Genomic DNA, 19,625 nt, shown 5'->3' on the forward strand with positions numbered 1-19,625 from the left:
GCACTCCGCATCCCTCCTGCCCCCCAACTCCCTGCCCTGAGCCCCCTGCTGCACCCCATGCCCCTCCTGCACCCAAACCCCTGCCCTGAGTCCCCTGCCTGCACCCGCACCCCTCCTGCACCCCAACTCCCTGCCCTGAGCCCCGTCCTGCACCTCCAACCCCTGCCCTGAGCCCTCTGCTGCACCCCATGCCCCTCCTGCACCCAAACCCCTGCCCTGAGTCCCCTGCCTGCATCCCGCACCCTCCTGCACCCCAACTCCCTGCCCTGAGCCCCATCCTGCACCCTGCCCCCAACTCCTGCCCTGAGCCCCTGCTGCACCCCATGCCCCTCCTGCACCCAAACCCCTGCCCTGAGTCCCCTGCCTGCATCCCGCACCCCTCCTGCACCCCAACTCCCTGCCCTGAGCCCCTGCCTGCACCTCGCAACCCCTACCCTGAGCCCCCTCCTGCACCCCCCCAACTCCCTGCCCTGAGCCCCGTCCTGCACCCTGCACCCCAACTCCCTGCCCTGAGCCCCCTGCCGCACCCCGCACCCATCTTGCACCCCATCCCCCTGCCCTCTACCCCCTCCTGCACTCTGCATCCCTCCTGCACCCCAGCCTCCTGCCCTGAGCCCCCTCCTGCACTCCGCACCCCTCCTCTGCCCCAGTCCCTTGCCCTGAGCCCCTTCCTGCACACCTCACCCCCTCCCGCACCCCAACCTTTATGATGTTCACCTTTAAAAATAATAATAATCAAATTCCCTGGGTGCACACCCTAATGAAATGTGCTGCGCATGCCTATGGTTGGGCATCTGAGTGCTAAAGACAAGCACACTTCTGTGAGCTGCTTTCAGGTAAACCTGGGTCTGTGTTGGAGCAGATGGGAGTGTCTAGCTCAGCAAGACAGGGTGCTGGGGTCCCGAGCTGGAAGGGAAAGCAGGAGCAGAGGTAGTCTTGACACATCAGTTGGCAGCTCCCAGGGGGGTTTCTGTGATCCAACCTGTCACAGATGCCATTTACCTTCTGCCTGCAGTCCTTCAGCTAAGTTTCTAATCAGTGTTCCCATACAAGCCAAATGACATGAATGTTATGGATAAGATGTCATGAGCCGCTGCATAAAACACTTCACTAAAACCCTGCTGTATTCTATGCACTGCGTTCTTGTCATCAGCTAATTTTACAATTCTATTTAAAAAATTAGTTTTTAAAAGTGTTTTATGCTTACATGGAAAGATTTGTTTCTTTATAACACATTGATTACTTGCTCATAGCTCTTCTTTCCTCTGGCTTTAGTGCTTTTTCTTTTCATCTGCATATTTGGATGTGGATAAATTGGAAAGAGTCCAGCGGAGGGCAACAAAAATGATTAGGGGGCTGGAGCACATGACTTATGAGGAGAGGCTGAGGGAACTGGGATTGTTTAGTCTGCAGAAGAGAAGAATGAGGGGGGATTTGATAGCTGCTTTCAACTACCTGAAAGGGGGTTCCAAAGAGGATGGATCTAGACTGTTCTCAGTGGTAGAAGATGACAGAACAAGGAGGAATGGTCTCAAGTTGCAGAGGGGGAGGTTTAGGTTGGATATTAGGAAAAACTTTTTCACTAGGAGGGTGGTGAAGCACTGGAATGGGTTACCTAGGGAGGGGGTGGAATCTCCTTCCTTAGAGGTTTTTAAGGCCCGGCTTGACAAAGCCCTGGCTGGGATGATTTAGTTGGGTTTGATCCTGCTTTGAGCAGGGGGTTGGACTAGATACCTCCTGAGGTCCCTTCCAACCCTGAGATTCTATGATTCTATGATATTTGCCCTGTTTACTTTATCTGTGATTGCAGTGAGACTGGCCATTGCAATCTAGTATTTGTCAGGTTCGTTCTTTGTTCACCAGAATGAAGACCAGTACCATGTTTGCTTTTCTCCAAACTTCTCGTACCAATCCAGTTTTCTAGAGACTTTTCAAAGTATTAGTGTCAGTAATGGAGTAACTCTTTGAACTAATTCACTTAGCAGTAGTGGATGCTATTATAAGGGGATGACGAATTATGTATTCATGGGGCCCTTCCATCCCTAGGCTTAGTCCTTCCACATCACGGTTGTGTGGCACACTGATGGTAGGAAAATCGCCCCATCATTGTCCAGACTGTAGCGTTCTGTGACTAAAGAGATTTCAGGTCTGTCAATCTGGTATCATTTGCCAGCTCTAAATTCACTTGAAAGAGGGAGAGCTAAAAAACCTCACATTACATGATTTCTAATTCATGTTTAATGTTCCTATTTATTTCAAATGGCCAATTTCTCACCTGATGTATCTGTTCTGTTCTTTTCCTTCCTTACATTTTTCATCTCTCTATGAAAAAGCCACACGGTGAAAGGAATGAAATAGAGGAAGGCTGATCTGGGGCAAAGGAGCTGGCCTGGGGCTCAGGAAATCTGGGTTCCTTCCAGACTGCCACAGACTGGATGACCATTGGCAAGTCTCTGTGGGCTTCATTTCCCATCTGTAAAATTGGGCTAATAGTTCTCCTTTTCTCATGATGTAGTCGTGTTTCAGTGCTGGGGTTCCTGGGTGCTGTGATATAGCAGAGGGATACAGTCGTCTCTCAGTGCTGGGGGTTCCTGGGTGCTGTGATATAGCAGAGGGATACAGTCGTCTCTCAGTGCTGGGGTTCCCAGGCGCTGTGATATAGCAGAGGGATACAGTCGTCTCTCAGTGCTGGGGGTTCCCGGGTGCTGTGATATAGCAGAGGGATACAGTCGTCTCTCAGTGCTGGGGTTCCCAGGTGCTGTGATATAGCAGCGGGGATACAGTCGTCTCTCAGTGCTGGGGTTCCCAGGTGCTGTGATATAGCAGCGGGGATACAGTCGTCTCTCAGTGCTGGGGTTCCCGGGTGCTGTGATATAGCAGAGGGATACAGTCATCTCTCAGTGCTGGGGTTCCCGGGTGCTGTGATATAGCAGCGGGGATACAGTCGTCTCTCAGTGCTGGGGTTCCCAGGTGCTGTGATATAGCAGCGGAGATACAGTCATCTCTCAGTGCTGGGGTTCCCAGGTGCTGTGATATAGCAGAGGGATACAGTCGTCTCTCAGTGCTGGGGTTCCCAGGTGCTGTGATATAGCAGCGGGGATACAGTCGTCTCTCAGTGCTGGGGTTCCTGGGTGCTGTGATATAGCAGCGGGGATACAGTCGTCTCTCAGTGCTGGGGTTCCCAGGTGCTGTGATATAGCAGCGGGGATACAGTCGTCTCTCAGTGCTGGGGGTTCCCAGGTGCTGTGATATAGCAGCGGGGATACAGTCGTCTCTCAGTGCTGGGGTTCCCAGGTGCTGTGATATAGCAGCGGGGATACAGTTGTCTCTCAGTGCTGGGGTTCCCAGGTGCTGTGATATAGCAGAGGGATACAGTCGTCTCTCAGTGCTGGGGTTCCCAGGTGCTGTGATATAGCAGAGGGATACAGTCATCTCTCAGTGCTGGGGGTTCCCGGGTGCTGTGATATAGCAGCGGGGATACAGTCGTCTCTCAGTGCTGGGGTTCCCGGGTGCTGTGATATAGCAGAGGGATACAGTCGTCTCTCAGTGCTGGGGTTCCCAGGTGCTGTGATATAGCAGCGGGGATACAGTCGTCTCTCAGTGCTGGGGTTCCCGGGTGCTGTGATATAGCAGAGGGATACAGTCATCTCTCAGTGCTGGGGGTTCCCGGGTGCTGTGATATAGCAGCGGGGATACAGTCGTGTCTCAGTGCTGGGGTTCCCGGGTGCTGTGATATAGCAGAGGGATACAGTCGTCTCTCAGTGCTGGGGTTCCCAGGTGCTGTGATATAGCGGAGGGATACAGTCGTCTCTCAGTGCTGGGGTTCCCAGGTGCTGTGATATAGCAGAGGGATACAGTCATCTCTCAGTGCTGGGGTTCCCGGGTGCTGTGATATAGCAGCGGGGATACAGTCGTCTCTCAGTGCTGGGGTTCCCAGGTGCTGTGATATAGCAGAGGGAGGGCAGTTGTGTCTCAGTGTCAGGGGAGCCCAGGTTCTCTGTTGTAATCCAGAGCTGAAGGAGTTAACACAAAGACCTTGCAGTGTAGGTTGGTTTCAGAATCTCTTTGCCTGAGAACCTGGTACAATTCTTCTTATCGACATTTATGGTTATGGAACCAGTAATTGAGGGGAATTATAGCTGTGTGTGTGCATTGGCCGTGCCAGCACGTGCTCGGGGTTCTAAGCGGCCAACAGAGAAGCTTCTCCAAAGGGAGATCCACAGGAGGTGGCCCTAGAGAGTCACTGCCTCCTTCGCCAATGTCACTTTCCTATAGGGGGCATTTCACTGTGAAGGGAGACGGGCACTGGAGCATGGAGAAGCAGCCAGTGGCCCTTGTGCTGTGGGCCTGGTGCAGCAGGGGCTGAGGCATTTGAAGAACCCGCATTCTGGATGTCAGTGCTGCCAGGCGAACGGGAGGCCAAGTGTGTCAGCCTCTGCTCAGCTAAGTGCGTGAAGGAGGAGGAGCTGGAGCTTGGATGCAGTGTGGGGCAGGGAGAGAGGGCTTTGGGAAGGGGAGAGCAAGTGTGAAGAGAGAGGGGATGGAGGCAGGACCAGTAGGGATGGGGGGAAGGTGAGATAGGAGCATGCAGGTGACAGCAGGAGGTAACGAGGGCAGGGAGCAGAGAAAGGGGACCAAGTAAAGGAGAATAGGGAGGGACGGGAAGGAAGGAAGATCCTGGGAGGGCTGGGGGCGTGAAGCGGGACAGGGAGTGAGAGGCAGTGAAGGTAGGATCAGCACATCGGAGGGCTCAGGTGAGGGCGCCGCATACAAGAAGGGGGTGATGGCAGCTGTGGGTCCCCTCCCATAGGGGCCATGTGCCATATGAAAACCAGCCCCTTGGGGACCCACAAATCACCAGATCTTCTCAAGAACACCCCCAGAATGGCAGGCAGCTGCAGCCTTGCCCAGTCTAGAGGAGTCCGTGTAGCCAGAACAGAATGGCCGTGATCTGATGTACTGAGAAGGGAAAGGGTCACATGTATGTGCAGTAACCAGCCCCCATGGGATTGGCCTGGGTGGGGTGCCGGGGGTCAGCTGGAGGGAAGCATGTAGGGAGCCATCGCAGTATGTGAGCAGACCCTTCATTGCTTACCCACACGGCGCACACAGAGCAGCTCAGCAGTCCCTGCTCTTTAGCGGATTCCTTGGCAATTGTTTGGGCAGGTCCCTGCTATAGACGAGGAAGTGATGGCGGTGATTAATTTGCAGAACAGTAATGCGAAGCAGAGATATAATTACAGGCAAATGCCCAGAAAGCGGCTGGTGAGGTGGATAGTTAAGTAAAGACACAGAGATGCCTATAGACTTAATCGCCTGCATGGCAGCAGGAGAGGGAGGTGTCGTGCTCACCCGCCAGCTAAATGCCAGCTTCCTCCAATCTGCAGAGAGCTGCCACTGCGAACTCTTGTCTTTGACACTGCCTGTTGAAATGATGGGTCCTGCTGGACCTGGGTCTGTCACATGACACAGCACAACTTTGCTGCTGCCTTTGGCTATTGCTACACTACAGTTTAAGTCAATATAAGTTATGTCGCTCAGGGGTGTGATGTAATTTATGGCACTTTAAGCTACCGCCGCTCACTGTGGGTGGAGTAATTAAGCCAACAGGATTAGAGCGGCTACACAGAGCACTTCTAGCCGCATCAGCGCAGCTGCACTGCTGTAAGCTCGCTAGGATAGCCATGGCCTGAGGCCCTGCTTACAACACAGACTAGAGCCTGGTACAAGGGCTAGGCATAAAAGTGCTGTGGTCCAGTGCTTGACTTGGTGTCATGAGGGTTGAGTTCAACTCCCAGGTCTGCCGCTGCCTTAGGCCTGCTCCACTTAAAAGCTTAGGCAACATGGTTATGGTGCCCAGGGGTGTGAAGCACCATAGTTAAGCCGACCTAACCCCCGGTGTGGATGTGGCTTGGTCGACAGAAGAATTCTCCTGTTGACCCAGACGCCACCGCTTGGGGAGGGGTATTAACTACATTGACAGAAAAACCCCTTCCATCACTGCAGGAAGAAGCTACACTACAGTGCTGCTGAGTGCAGACATGGCCATACTGAGAGACCTTGGACAAGTCACCTCTCCTCTCCGTGCCTCAGTTTCCCCATCTGTAGAATGGAGATAATGCCACTGATGCCGCTGTGTAAAAGAGCTTTATAATCTCTAGATTAGGGACCCAATCTAAAGCACAGTGCAGTTCAGGGATCAGACCCAAGAAGCCCTCTGTAACTTCTAAGTATTATGTGACCTAGTTCACGTATAAGCCCTGTTTTCAGACACATCCCCTCTAAAATCAACAAATAAAGACCCATGGGAGTTTTGACACAGTCCCCACGTGACATGCTGATAGGTGAGCTGGAGAAATTCAGGCTCGGCAGAACTACCATTAAGTGGATACATAATTGGTTAAACAACTGCAAACAAAGAGTAACTATTCATGGAATGATGTTGGATTGGACAGAGGTTGCAAATGGGGTTCCACAGGGATCTGTTCTGGGCCCAGTGTTGTTTAACATCTTCATTAATGCCGTGGATGTGGGACTAGAGAGCAGACTGAACGAGTTTGCAGATGACACAAAGCTGGGGGCGGGGGTTGCCAACACTTCAGAGGATAGAGCTAAAATTCAGAGGGATCTTGATAAATTGGAGAATTGGGCTATAGATAACAACATAAAATTCAACAAAGACAAATGTAAGGTGCTCCACTTAGGAAGAAAAACTAAATGCCCAGGGATAACTGGCTTGGCAGCAGCACTACTGAGAAGGATCTGAGAGCTCTGGTGGATCACATCCTCAACATGAGTCAACAGTGAGATGCTGTTGCCAAATGTTAGGTTGTATTACCAGAGGCATAGCATTCAAGTCACAGGAGGTGATAGTGCCACTCTACTCGGCACTGGTTAGGCCTCAGCTGCAGTACTGTGTCAATTTTGGTTACCAGTGTATAGAAGGGATGTAGAGAAACTGGAAAGGAACCAGAGGAGAATGAGAAAGATGCTCAAAGATGGAATGCAGGCTATATGAGCAAAGGCTGAAGGAACTGGATATGTTTATATAACCCTTCTGCCAGGTGGACCCAGCAGCAACCAGAGCCGGGTTCAATATCTAGGGGTTTCTTTCCATCGACACAGCACAGGACCAGCTCGAGCCCCCGCCTGGTAACCTGGGAAAATTACACACCACCCCTGGGCACCTCTGGGAGGCAACACTTCCCCCCTCACAAGCACAGAGTGTGAGTGCTGAAAATTAACTTTTAATGAAAGGAGGGAGGTCACGTGACATTAATTAGGGGAAATGCCACAAGCAGGATTCATAATCATAAAGCTGTGAGCAGGACGCCCACCCCAGAGTGCATGGGGCTGTGCCTTCTGCCTCATGTTCTTGAGTCTAACAAGCAAAAGTCCCTTTTCTGTGCCCCTCCCTGCCCCTCACCATACCCCACTCAGTGGTTGTCCTTTAGTCAGTGAGGACGCCAGGGTTTAGAGGCGCAGCTGTGTGTGTTTGCCTCCCACCCAGGGAGGAAGGCACCTTGCTTGCTTCAGCATCTGAGCACTTGCTTTGGTTGGCCGCCCTGCCAGCTGCAGCTCCTCTCCTCTGGCTGTCCCACCAGTCCTGGACCCTGCTGCCTCACCAGCCACTCATTCACTAGCTGACTGTGAGTCATCTGCTGCTGCTACTTGCCTCTCTGCTGTGACCTCTGCACATCCGTCTCTTAGTAATTCTGAACTCTGCAGGCTGTGCAGAAACTGCCCCACCTCAAGTGATTTCAGTTCTGATTATTTAAAATAGTAAAGAGGCTCCTAATGAAGCTTATACAGCTCTTTATTTGAACAGTGGGGAGGAATGGGTTAAACCAGTCTGGAAAGGACCCTAGTGGAGGTGCCACACACCTCCTGGCTAGAGCACCTGTCCCCACCCCTTTTACTTCCACAGGCCTCTGACCCCCTGGCTTAATGAGGTCCTTTCAGCCGAGGGTCACCCTCTCATTTAGGACAGGTTAAGCACAGTTCATTGAATATCAGGGTTGAAAGGGACCTCAGGAGGTCATCTTAGTGATGTCCAAAACCCCCTGCTCAAAGAAGGACCAATCCCTAGACAGATTTTTTGCCCCAAATCCCTAAATGGCCCCCTCAAGGACTGAATTTACAACCCTGTGTTTAGCAGACTAATGCTCAAACCACTGAGCTATCCCTCCCCTCCTTGTTCACAATAATGCCAACATTGGTAACAGCATTTCACTACCCCTGCATTCAGGATACTAAGGTGCTTTGTAACCCACCACCAGCCAAAGTTGATCACTTTGAGCAACACAGCGCTCTATCTACTGGATAACTAAGCAGAGTAGGTGTGCTCATGTAAATACCGCTTGCTCTTGAAGTATCTTCCCCTCCCACCTAGTTCTCAGGGAAGAATTCAGCAGACCATGCTTACATCTAGTTTGGAAAAGAGGAGATTAAGGGGGGGACATTATAGCAGTCTTCAAATACTTGAAAGGCTGCCATAAAAAAGATGGAGAATAGTTGTCCTCTCTTGCCACAGAGGGCAAGACAAAAGGCGATGGGTTCAAAGTACAGCAGTGCAGATTTAGATGAAATCTCAGGAAAAACTCCCTACCTGTAAGAACAACAGGACAACGGAACAGATGCCCAGGGAGGTCATGGAAGCTCCTTCCCTGGAGGCTTTCAAAAGGAGGCTGGAGCCATCTGTCTGGGATGGTTTAGGGTACGTCTACACTACCCGCCGGATCGGCGGGTAGTGATCAATCTATCGGAGATCAATTTATCTCATTTAGTGTAGACATGATAAATCGATTCCCCAATCACTCTGCCGTCAACTCCTGTACTCCACCGCGGCAAGAGGCGGAAGTGGAGTCGACGGGGGAGCAGCGGCAGTCGACCCCGCGCCGTGAGGACGTGAGATAAGTTGACCTAAGATATATCGACTTCAGTGACACTATTCTCTCCCCCTCACCCCCAGTGTAGACCAGGCCTTTGACACAACTCCTGTATCTTGGCAGGGAATTAGACTAGATGACCCCTGTGGTCCCTCCTAGCCCTATGATTCTAAATTGGTAGAATTTTTCTACCTTGTTCCCTGCAACTCAAGCAGCTGGGTCTGGAGCGAGAGCTTCCCCCCAGATCCAGGCGGCGTGTGATGTTCACAGTTGGAACATTCACATAACCCTTTTTTAGACACGTGCTCACTCAGAACTCAGTAAATACCCAGGGTGCAGACACAACAGGGATGGCTTCGCTCCATGGTTATTAGAAATGAATCCATTAAACTGCAACAAGACACTTTCAAAGGGCTGCAGCTCGTGGGCTGGAGCTGGCGGCTGGCACGGTGTAGTGAACATGCTGAAACACCAGGGAATGAGCCGCTCTCCAGACATCACTGTAACAGCGTCATTAGGCCGGAGCCAGTAAAATCATGCCTGTAAAACCTATTTTTAAGATTGGTTATTTTTCAACAAACAGGTATTTAGCCACCTAACTCCCATTGATTACCATGGGAATTAGGCATCTAAATACCTTAGAGGCTCTGGGCTTTGGTCTCTCTGTGCCTCAGTTTCTCATCTCTGCACTGGGGATAATAGCTCAGCTCTGCCTCCTGGGAACGTGTGAGGATAAACGTGTTAGAGATCATGAGGTGCTCAGGGACTGGCGCCGGAAAACGACTCTCGACAGATAATGCTGTGAGTTTAAGCAGCACATTTCCAGCTGAAGATCCCATCCCTACAGGACAGCAGACATTCCCAGTGAGAATCACTACCATGCCGAGGGGGTGGGGAGAATCGGACCCCTGTCTGTACTACCCCCTGGGAGTCAATGCCCCAGGGCAACCCACCTGCCACCCTCACTCCCCTCCCTCTCCACAGAGATCCGGGAAGCCTTCAAAGTGTTCGACCGGGATGGGAACGGCTTCATCTCTAAGCAGGAGCTGGGCACGGCCATGCGCTCCCTGGGCTACATGCCCAATGAGGTGGAGCTGGAGGTCATCATCCAGCGGCTGGACATGGATGGTAAGTCTTGTCTCTTCTGCCCCGGGCGTGGCGCTGCCCCGCAGACCCTAGGACCTTCCTGGGACAGGCCTGCGGGGGCACAGCAGAGAGCTCCCTCATTCCCCTGGGACTTCTCCCACATTCCTTCCTACTCCATCCTCCCTTTGGAGGGCGATGCCTCTGGTCCCCAGTGCCCCTGCTCTCAGTACATGGGGCTAGGCATGGGCCTGGGGTGCAAAGCAGAAAGCCCAGTCAGGGAGGCAGCAAGCCAGGGCTGTCACAAGAGGCCAGCACTTCCCCAAGAGTGAGCCTGGCTGGACTGGGAGGAGGTGTGGCCAGGGAGGCTAGGGGATGCCCTCCCAGGGAGGGGGAAGGCAGAAACATCCCCCCTTCCTGGATGCTGTCCCCCACACACTCCATATCTTCCTGTGTCTGTGGGGTGATTCCAGCCCAGAGGAGCAGAGATGGCAGGGCCAGGAAAGCCCTCCTGGGTGGCCCATTCTGATTCCCTATCAGGGCAGGATGTCTCACTGCCTCGCTGGGGTCTGGGTAGCTGCAGCATCTCAGCCAGCAGGGAGTCACAGACTGCAGAAATGGGGTCATAGGTGCTGGAACTAGCGATGCTGGGGAGGTTGCTGCACCCACTGGCTTGAAGTGATTTCCATTATAACCAGGATTTACAGTTTGGTTCAAGGGCTCTCAGCCCCCCTCTATACAAATTGTTCCAGCCCCCCTGCATGGGGGTCGTCATTTACCCAGCTCAGCCTGCTCCCCATGCCCCCAAACTACCGCAATCACACTGCCCCAAGCAAACCCCTCTCTGCCAAAGTGCCCCTTCGCTCTCTCCACTGAATTCCTCACTCCCTCTCCTACCATTGCTGTCATCTCTCTCCCATCTTTTGCTGTCTCTTTCCGGCTAGCTTTCTTTCACATCATCTTTCTCATTTTGGGTTTCTCTCCAGCTCCTTCTCCTGCCACCTCTTCATCTTTCACTTTCTCCATCTCTCTCTCCTGCTCATTCACTGGCTCCATCCCTCCATCTCTCATGGCTCTCTGGCCATCTCTCAGGGTCCCTCATATCCCCCATAGTAACTCTCATTGACACATATCCTGCAGCGGGGAATCGTACCCCTTAGCATTCTCCTCCTCCCTTATCTTTCTCCTTCTCTCCATCTCTCCTACACTGCTCCATCCTCTGTCTTCCTGCACTCCGTTGTCTCGCTGCCGTGACTCTTAATGCAAGCCGCATTGCCAATGCTATTACAGATTTGATGTCACCAGCTAAAGAGAATATTTTCTTTGAGAATGGATATAATCTCTTTGCTGTAAAAGGTGACAGCTCAATGAAATACGCTCAGGTGTGTGAGTGTGACTGCAACTGTCTGAGTATGGGATGGACGTGCTGCCAGAGCTGCCTTCCTCCACAGCCACTCACACTGCCTCTGCCCTCTGCCGCAGTGGAGCTGGAGCTGTGCTGTCAGCTCGCCACTCTTGTCTTGGAGTACCTGGGCCAGTGGGAAAGGAAATGCAGCTGATCCATATTCCAAGGGCTTCTCCTTTTCTCTAGTTATTTTCCATTTTTGCTGCCATCTGCTCATTGCAAGCACCTGATCCTTCTTGCCCTTTTACATTTTAAACATTTGTTAAAGAGGTGGAAGGCAGCTAGTTCTCAATGGTAGCAGATGACAGAACAAAGAGTAATGGTCTCAAATTGCAGAGGGGGAGGTTTAGGTTGGATATTAGGAAAAACTTTTTCACTAGGAGGGTGGTGAAGCACTGGGATGGGTTACCTAGGGAGGTGGTGGAATCTGCTTCCTTAGAGGTTTTTAAGGTCAGGCTTGACAAAGCCCTGGCTGGGATGATTTAGTTGGGGTTGGTCCTGCTCTGAGCAGGGGGTTGGACTAGATACCTCCTGAGGTCCCTTCCAACCCTGAGATTCCATGATTCTAGTTATAGGCTCAATATTTAGAGTTTACAACAGGATTTACAAAATCCTAATAGGAATAGAAACATTTGTGTAAGATGTGGCAATGTGTGTACCGCAGTGCCTTCCGGGATGTGTCCATCACAGGAAAAGTAGCCTACTACTGCTACCAGGTAATGATATTGCTCCTTTACTTCCAGTGATGGAGCGCTGTACTGTGGATCTGAAGGCTTAGGGTTCTACCTCCCTGCTGAGCCCTGTAAGGGACTGTTTCAGCTGTAGGAATTTTTTTTTACTGAAAGCAGTTTTAAATGCACACCTTCCCCTGCAGCATGGGGAACCTAAATATCACAGTGCTATGCTCAGCCCCAGAACCAGGAAACGAAATTGACCAGCCTACAGTCGTTTCACTGTCAAAGCTGAGTGCAGTGAAAAAATAAGCAACATGACCAGTGAACAATAAATTAGATTTCAATAAACCCTTTCAGATTTAATCTTCTAAAGTGCTCTTGGTAACAAGGATGAGGGGAAAATGCAGATATCTGTGTGCATGCATGTGGACTGTGTCCATTTAGGGAGTCAGCCCGCGTAACATTGGAACCAGAGTGCAGTTTGACCTCTGTTTCCCGTCGCACCATCTCTCCCTCCCACACATCTCAAACTGGACCTGTAGTGGAGTCAGCTGTCCCTTCTGTGACAGGAGAATCCAGGGTGGGACAGTGCAGGCTGGGAGCTGCAGGACCAGAGAGACCTCCAGGGGGTGTCTGTGCCCAGCAGCCTTGTAAAAGAATTCCCTGGAACTCATTCCAGTTAAGTCCTGTCTCTTTTGCCATGAAGGATCCATCACTTTCCCTTATCTAACTGTTTGCTATCAGACCCCCCGGCACCAGACAGCTCTGTGGCATGAGTCTGGTGGAGACCCTTCCCCAGGCCTTTGCCCTCCCTGCCTGTCGCACTGTGTCCTCCTTCCCTCCAGACTAGTCACCACACTGCCTCTAAGGCCACCCTCATCCTTCCCAGAAACCCTCATCAGCTCCCTTTAGGGCAACAGACTCAGCCTCTCCCAAGCCCTGTGGGACCTCCTACATCTCTGAGCTTGTCTTCTGCTTCCCCAGCCACTCCCAGCTCTCCTCCCAATCCCTCGCCTTCCTGCTCACCTTCCACCCTGTAACGCTGGCAGGGCCTCTCACCTCCCCGTCAGGTTCCCTATGTTTGACCCTTTGACTGCACTCCTGTCCCTGTTATTTCATTTGTTGTCCCCCAGAATCGCTTGGCTTCCAGGTCCTGTGGATCCTTCCCTTAGGCTGGGGGGAGGCTCCGCCCGCCCACTTCCTGGATCCCAATAGGAGGAACCTCTCACCTCCTTCAAGTCTCTCCCTAAAACCCACCTCTTCCAAAAATACTTCCCCCTCCCTCTCCTCCTGGGCCATCGCTTCTCTCATCTGTGTTAGAAGGAGTAGAGAATATCTTTGCCTCTGTGTCTGTAAGGAGCTGGGTACTCTACGATGCACTATAAACACTTAGTATAAATATTAATCATCATCATGATCATGGCGGCTGTGATGACATATGAGCTTCGTTTAGTGGAATTCAATGACCTGGTGTGACTACTAATTTGCAGCCTGTTTCTCGAAGGCTGGGAAGAGCTAGGCATCACCGCCCCAGCCCAGCTCTGCTGCACTGGCTTTGATCAGCTGTGCTTCTGTCAGTGACATCTCGTGGGCGCAGTGAGAGCTAGAGGGGATCAGAGAGCCTTAGGCCTGAGATCCAGAGCTGCTGGATTTGTTTCCTTGCAAAAGGTGATAACGTTACCAAGACCAACAGCAACATAAAGACTGCAGGGAACATGCTGCTAGCAAGACATGTGTCTATTGCACATATACCACACCCTGTCAAGTAAATAAAGGAGGGACTTGGGATGAGAGTTTGTGCTGGGCCTTCAGAAGGGGCTTTGAGATTCTGGGCTACTCCAGGGGCTCTGTGGCCCACATCAGAAATTAGAGCAGCCCAAGGGGTGCTCTAATTTATGGAATCCTCCCAAGCGCTGCCTATGCAGTGCCTGCAGCAGTGCCGAATCCTTATAGAGGTGTGAGCTATGGAGATGCTCCCTCCGTGCCAGGGCTTGCAATGGGCACTGCATAAGGCTGGTTATGGCAACTCTACACCATGCCTGCATTGCAGCCTTTCCCCCAGCCCATTGCTGCAGAGTTTCATCCCCTATGCAGCAGCACAGCAGCATTTGGAAGCTGGGGCAAGGGACAGAACCAGTCCCTTTGTTTTTCCACACAATGGGTTGGACTCTGGTCTCTCTGACATGGGTATAATCTGGAGCAGCTCCACTGTACAGATGGCCACAGAGTAATGGAGATCAGAGGCAGGTTTACAGTCCTTTGATCACTTTAAAATCTGCACCTGTCGCTCTTTTACTGATCTGGGACCTTAAACAGCATGTTAATGTATTGGATGGGGGGGTTCTTAACTTTTAAAAGCCCTTCAGGCAAGGCTGCCAGCTCCCTCCCTTATTAATTTTTATACCAGCAGTGGAGATCAAAGTTCTTTTTATCCACAGGACAGGTACAGCACAGACCAATGCAGGGCAAGCACCCCACTGCTCTGCCCCACCAATGTGGGTCAGCCCTGCCCTCTAGGGGTCCAGTTCTGGGCGACAAGGGAGTTTAGCCTCCAAACATCATTCTCTCCTTGCTCTCTCTGCTCAGAATGCCATCAACAAGGCCAATTCAGCAAGTTGTGGAGGTGGTTTTGTGAGATCCCAACTCATTTCACACCTTCCCCCTCCAAAGGCCTCCCAAGCCAGCCCCCCATCCATCCATCCCCAAGGTCTTTGTCCTGCAGGCACAAAGCTTTGTTCATGGTGATGCATGGTGCCTTAAGCACTAGGCCTACTGGTGTAGGATCGACACCTGATTCCAGGGAGGGCAGCAGCTCCATCTCCAACACCCCACAGTCTCTTTAAAGGCTTCCTGACCATAGAATATCAGGGTTGGAAGGGACCTCAGGAGGTTATCTAGTCCCCCAGACAGATTTTTGTCCCCAATTCCTAAATGGCCCCCTCAAGGATTGAACTCACAACCCTGGGTTTAGCAGGCCAATGCTCAAACCACTGAGCTATCCCTCCCCACGTGGAAGAGAAGTACGCTCAAAAAGCATGGCACATGGCCTGCCATGCCCGATCCCCCCCTCCCACAGCCTGGGGATGATCCTGGCCCCCTGAGATAGGTTCGGAAATTGAACTCCCTGCATTTGGGCTGTTCTGTTTCCTGCCCAATCGGGCTTGTACAGGATTGAAGGGTTCCCTTCACACCAGCAGCCAGACCGTGTTCAACTATGACTGAGACAGGGGGAGGCAAATATGTCACTCGTGTTTCATGTACTGCATGCCAGGTAGTAGCACGTGAGAACTCCAAACTCGGAAAACTAAACTGGCTCTTTACTAAAAGGACAATTTAGAAAGGGCATTCCAGCCATGTGCACACAGACTGATTTTGTGGGGCATCTTCACACTCTTCCCTCCTGCACCCTGTGCTTCTCCCTCCAAGTTCCATGCAGGTTGCTACAAAGGGGAGGGGGTAGTTTAAATACCACTCTGTTCCTAGAAGAAACTCGGCCTCGTTAGCTAACATCTTTCCTTTCTGGACTGGTTAAACATACTGGTGCTCCAGCTTCCCATCCCCTTGTAATAGTGCTCTTCCTGCAGCATCCCCAGAGCTCAGATGGCCCATCTTCCCTGGTAACCCCTCCCCAGGTTCTGATCCCCAGCTCACCAGCGGCATTGTCACAGAAGCTCCCAGGCTCTGCTCTCCAGCTCAGCCCTTTCATTGTGTCTCAGAACCTTAGCAATGAGGTGGGATCAGAGTTTCTTGTTGTCCTTTGCTGGCAACAGTTCAGGGAGCCCTGTGATCTTTGGGGTTTTTCGTCTCTGAGTGTCCGATCCTGCTGGCGGGCTGCAGTTCTGGAGAGGGCCCTACTCTCTCAGAGACAGCGGAAGGAAGTTCCCAGCATCAAGGAGAGCATTAATGCTGGCTTCCCCTGGCTTTGCTGGCACAGGCCCCAGATCTCTGGGATGGATATTAGCAAGTCCCAGAAGGAGGGAGCAGGGGGTTGGACTAGATGACCTCTTGAGGTCCCTTCCAACCCTAATAATCTATGATTCTATGAAATCGTGATTTAAAGACTTCATGTTACAGAGAATTCACCATTTATACTAGTTTAAACCTGCAAGTGATCCATGCCCCACGCACCAAAGGAAGGCGAAAAAAACCCAGGGTCTCTGCCAATCTGGCCCAGTGTCTGTGTCCTGGGGACAGGTCTAAAGTACAGGCAGGTAGGAGAGCTACAGAAATGATCAAAGGTTTAGAAAACCTGACATGTCAGGGAAGGTTAAAAAAAGGGCTATGTTTAGTCTGGAGAAAAGAGGACTGAGGGGGGAACCTGATAACATTCTTCAAATACGTTAAGGGCTCTTAAAAAGAGGATGGTGATCAGTTGTTCTCACAAGATGAACAGAGGGTCATCTCTGGCTGAGATCGTTCCCTGTCTCCTCTGCTCACGTCTCTCTCACTCGGATTGTTCTCTCTTCTTTTTTCTCTGCCCTAGCTGTCTCGCTCTCCTTCACTCCATTCTATTTCCCTCCCAGCTTTCTGCCTGTCATCTCTTTACATCTCCTCTGCATCACGCTCTCTCCTTCTCACTTACCCTTCGAGCCATGCTCACTTACCCATGCTCACACTGACTGGCCAGGTCCCTCTCTTGGTGCCGATGGCTTAATCCATAGTGCCCATGTGGCTCACACGATCCCTGCCTCTGTCCCCCATGTCGCCCGCCCCTCCCGGCTGCCACAGATATTGCTATGCAATGGCATGTCCCCACACAGCATGGCTGCTCTGTGCTGTGTTGATCAGTGGGGGATTCCCCAGCCCCAGCCCAGAGACTGTATCTGGCCCGTTAACAGGGCTGCATTTGGAAATCAGGGTTTGGCACAAGCAGCCAACCCTGCTGTGTGAACTGTGCAACAGAGCATTACCACACACGCGTCCTTTGAGCCAGGGGGACGGGGCGGGGCACAAAAGCCACTGGGCAGAGCTCTGGCCCTGTCAAAACTTCAAAGCTGTCGGAAGGGTTCAAAACTGACCCATTTTTCATCTATTCAAAATTTTGCATTTACTTATTTTAAATTGAATATTGAAAACACCACAGAAATGGTTATCAAAAATTAACCTTTGGGAAAACATTTCAACCCAAAATATCAAGGAGGAGGGAAGGGCAGGAGCTTTTTTGAAAATAAATCCCAGAAGATTTACAGCAGCTTGTAAGCTCTGGGGGCAGGGACGGCCCCTTTGCTCCGGGTGTCTACAATGCCTAGCACAACAGGCGCCAGGCCAGGGCCGGGGCTCTAAGGCGCTACCGCAACACAAATCATATTTTGACAGTGGCGATGATTTTTCTTGAAAAAACGAGTCATTTTGGGGAAAGTGCCAGTTTTTCACTGAAAATGAACCTTTCTGTTCAAACTGTGCCAACTCTCACCCCTACGAATCTCACTGTCCCTGTCTCCAGCTGGGCTCCTGCCTCACAGCCCCCCGGCTGCCCCCACAGGGTGCTTGTTGGCTGTTGAGCCCTGAGCTCCTCACTCTCTCATCCAAGTTCAGCCTATTTTCTTTCCTGTTTCACATGCTCTGCTGCCTTTCTGCAAGTCCCCATCTCCACTGCTCCCAGCTCTGGGCCTGAGTCTCACCGGCACCAGCACAGAGTCGGTGGGAAAAGCTACTCAATCTAACCGGGAGCATTTCATGCCCCTTTGCACAGTTCCAGGTGTCGGGCAATGCAAATCAAGCCCTTGTTTCCACATACCCCAGCATCTCTTTCTGTTCAGGACCAGTCTCCCTGCCCCCACACCTGATTCTCTTGCAAGTTTCTTTTGTCCCATTCTCCCTTTACCACCCTCTGTCTCTCTCCTCTTCTGTTCTTCTTCCATAGCTATTGGGTCCCATAGGACTTGTGGTAGGGGAGGGGAGGCTAGGGAGGGATTTGGCCCGTTCCCGTCTTTCCACAGGCCCTCTAGTGCTGGTGCCCCCTGCTGGTGGTTGATGGGAAGAGGCAGCACTGAGGGGACGGAGGGGTGGATCTCTCCAGTGAGGCCTGGGGAATGGGCAGGATTCCCCCCCACCCCACCTCCAGCAAATCACACAGGCCACATCCCCATGCCAGAGATGGAGCCCCTGGATCAGCAGCCCCAGGGGGTCTGTGATTGCCACCCCCCAGGGCAAACCATTAGCATGGGTCAGAAAACAGGGGACCCCTTCCTCCCCGCCCCAGTTTGACAACATGGGGAAATCATTTTATCAATGTTCTCAGAAGGAAATTCAACTTTAAATAAAAACAATGTTCCAGTTTGGGCTGAAATCAGTTTGGGTTTGGCTGGAAAATGTATCCACAGGGCACCAAAGGGGGAGAGAAGACAGAGCTCCAGTGAGCGTCCCACCTGCACCCAGGGGAGGTAACTCCTGCCTCTTTCTTTCCCAGGGGATGGGCAAGTGGATTTTGAGGAGTTTGTGACATTACTGGGGCCCAAGCTCTCCACCTCAGGGATCCCCAAGAAGTTCCATGGCACAGACTTCGACACTGTCTTCTGGAAGGTAACTGGTGCCTCATCTGTGGGCCTCTCCACGCCCTCCCTTCGCCCTGACGCCTCCTCTTGAGATCCCCAAACCTGGGGTAGGGGAGTCATGGATATAGAGGGAGAGCAGATCCCAAAGTTACTCCAGGCCAAGAAGTACAGACTGATCCCAGTTCTCCCCCCAGGCCCCTGGGGCTCTACCATGGAAGGAGCAGCCAGTGTTCGGGGTTGGGTGGGGGGCGTGCAGATGCATCACACAAGAAGAGGCTCTGGTAGGACAGCACCCATGAGAGTTCCTCATTTACGAGGTGCCCAGCAAACAGCCACTGCCTGTACCAGCCACAGCAGGCTCCAACGTGGACCCTCTCTATTCCAAATAGCACCAAGGGGCAGCTGATGGGGTCAGTGCAATCAGGTAAGCAGACAGCCTGAGGGGGGGAGGAGCGGATACAGGGAACGCAGCTGGAGGCAGGAGAGGTAACAACTGACGTGCCCAAGGAATGCTCATGTGACTCCCCAGGGAACCTGTGCTGACCCCACTGCTCCTACCCTGCCTGTGGTGCAGCACGGACACACCGCTGCCTTGTGCCCCAATGACAATTGCCACAAGCCCAGCCAGAAAGCCCCCCGCAAAGAGCCCTGACCCCCTGCCTCCACCACACGCCCCCCATCAATGAGCCCACCCTTACCATACACCGTCCCACCCCTCCAGCAGTGACCCCTCACTCACCCACCCACCCCAGCACCTGTGTCTGCTGAAAACCCCACTTGGAAGTTTCTCGGAAGGGATTCTGGGGGTGGGAGGGAGTTGGCCTTGACCACACCTCCTTTCTGGAAAGCCAGGTCTACTTTCTGTACACCAGAGAAGTGAAGGAGCAAGCCATGGGCCTGCCTCATGCCCACTCCTCCCTTGCTCACAAGAGAAACACCTTAGGGGAGCATCTTCTTTAATGAGACTTAGCTTTGTTTTGACACGATCAGCTGCCTCTGGATCAACCCTACCTTTGGCCCAGCCCCGTTGGTCTCAGTGGGGTTACAGCAGGGTACAGCCTGGCCTCTTTCTGATTTGCAC

At 52.2% G+C, this 19,625-nt stretch overlaps 1 protein-coding gene across 1 annotated transcript in view; it reads left to right on the forward strand.

Annotated features, from left to right (window-relative positions):
- The window catches only part of CABP7 (calcium binding protein 7), a 61,827-nt gene that overhangs the window by 34,601 nt on the left and 7,601 nt on the right, over positions 1 to 19,625 (forward strand). Inside the window, exons 3-4 of the mRNA XM_039505447.1 lie at positions 9,873 to 10,016; positions 18,460 to 18,572. Coding sequence (XP_039361381.1) covers positions 9,873 to 10,016; positions 18,460 to 18,572 — 257 coding nt within the window. The remainder of the gene's footprint in view (positions 1 to 9,872; positions 10,017 to 18,459; positions 18,573 to 19,625) is intronic.

This window comes from Mauremys reevesii, linkage group 18, assembly GCF_016161935.1.
Source record: "Mauremys reevesii isolate NIE-2019 linkage group 18, ASM1616193v1, whole genome shotgun sequence".
NCBI lineage: Eukaryota > Metazoa > Chordata > Testudines > Geoemydidae > Mauremys > Mauremys reevesii.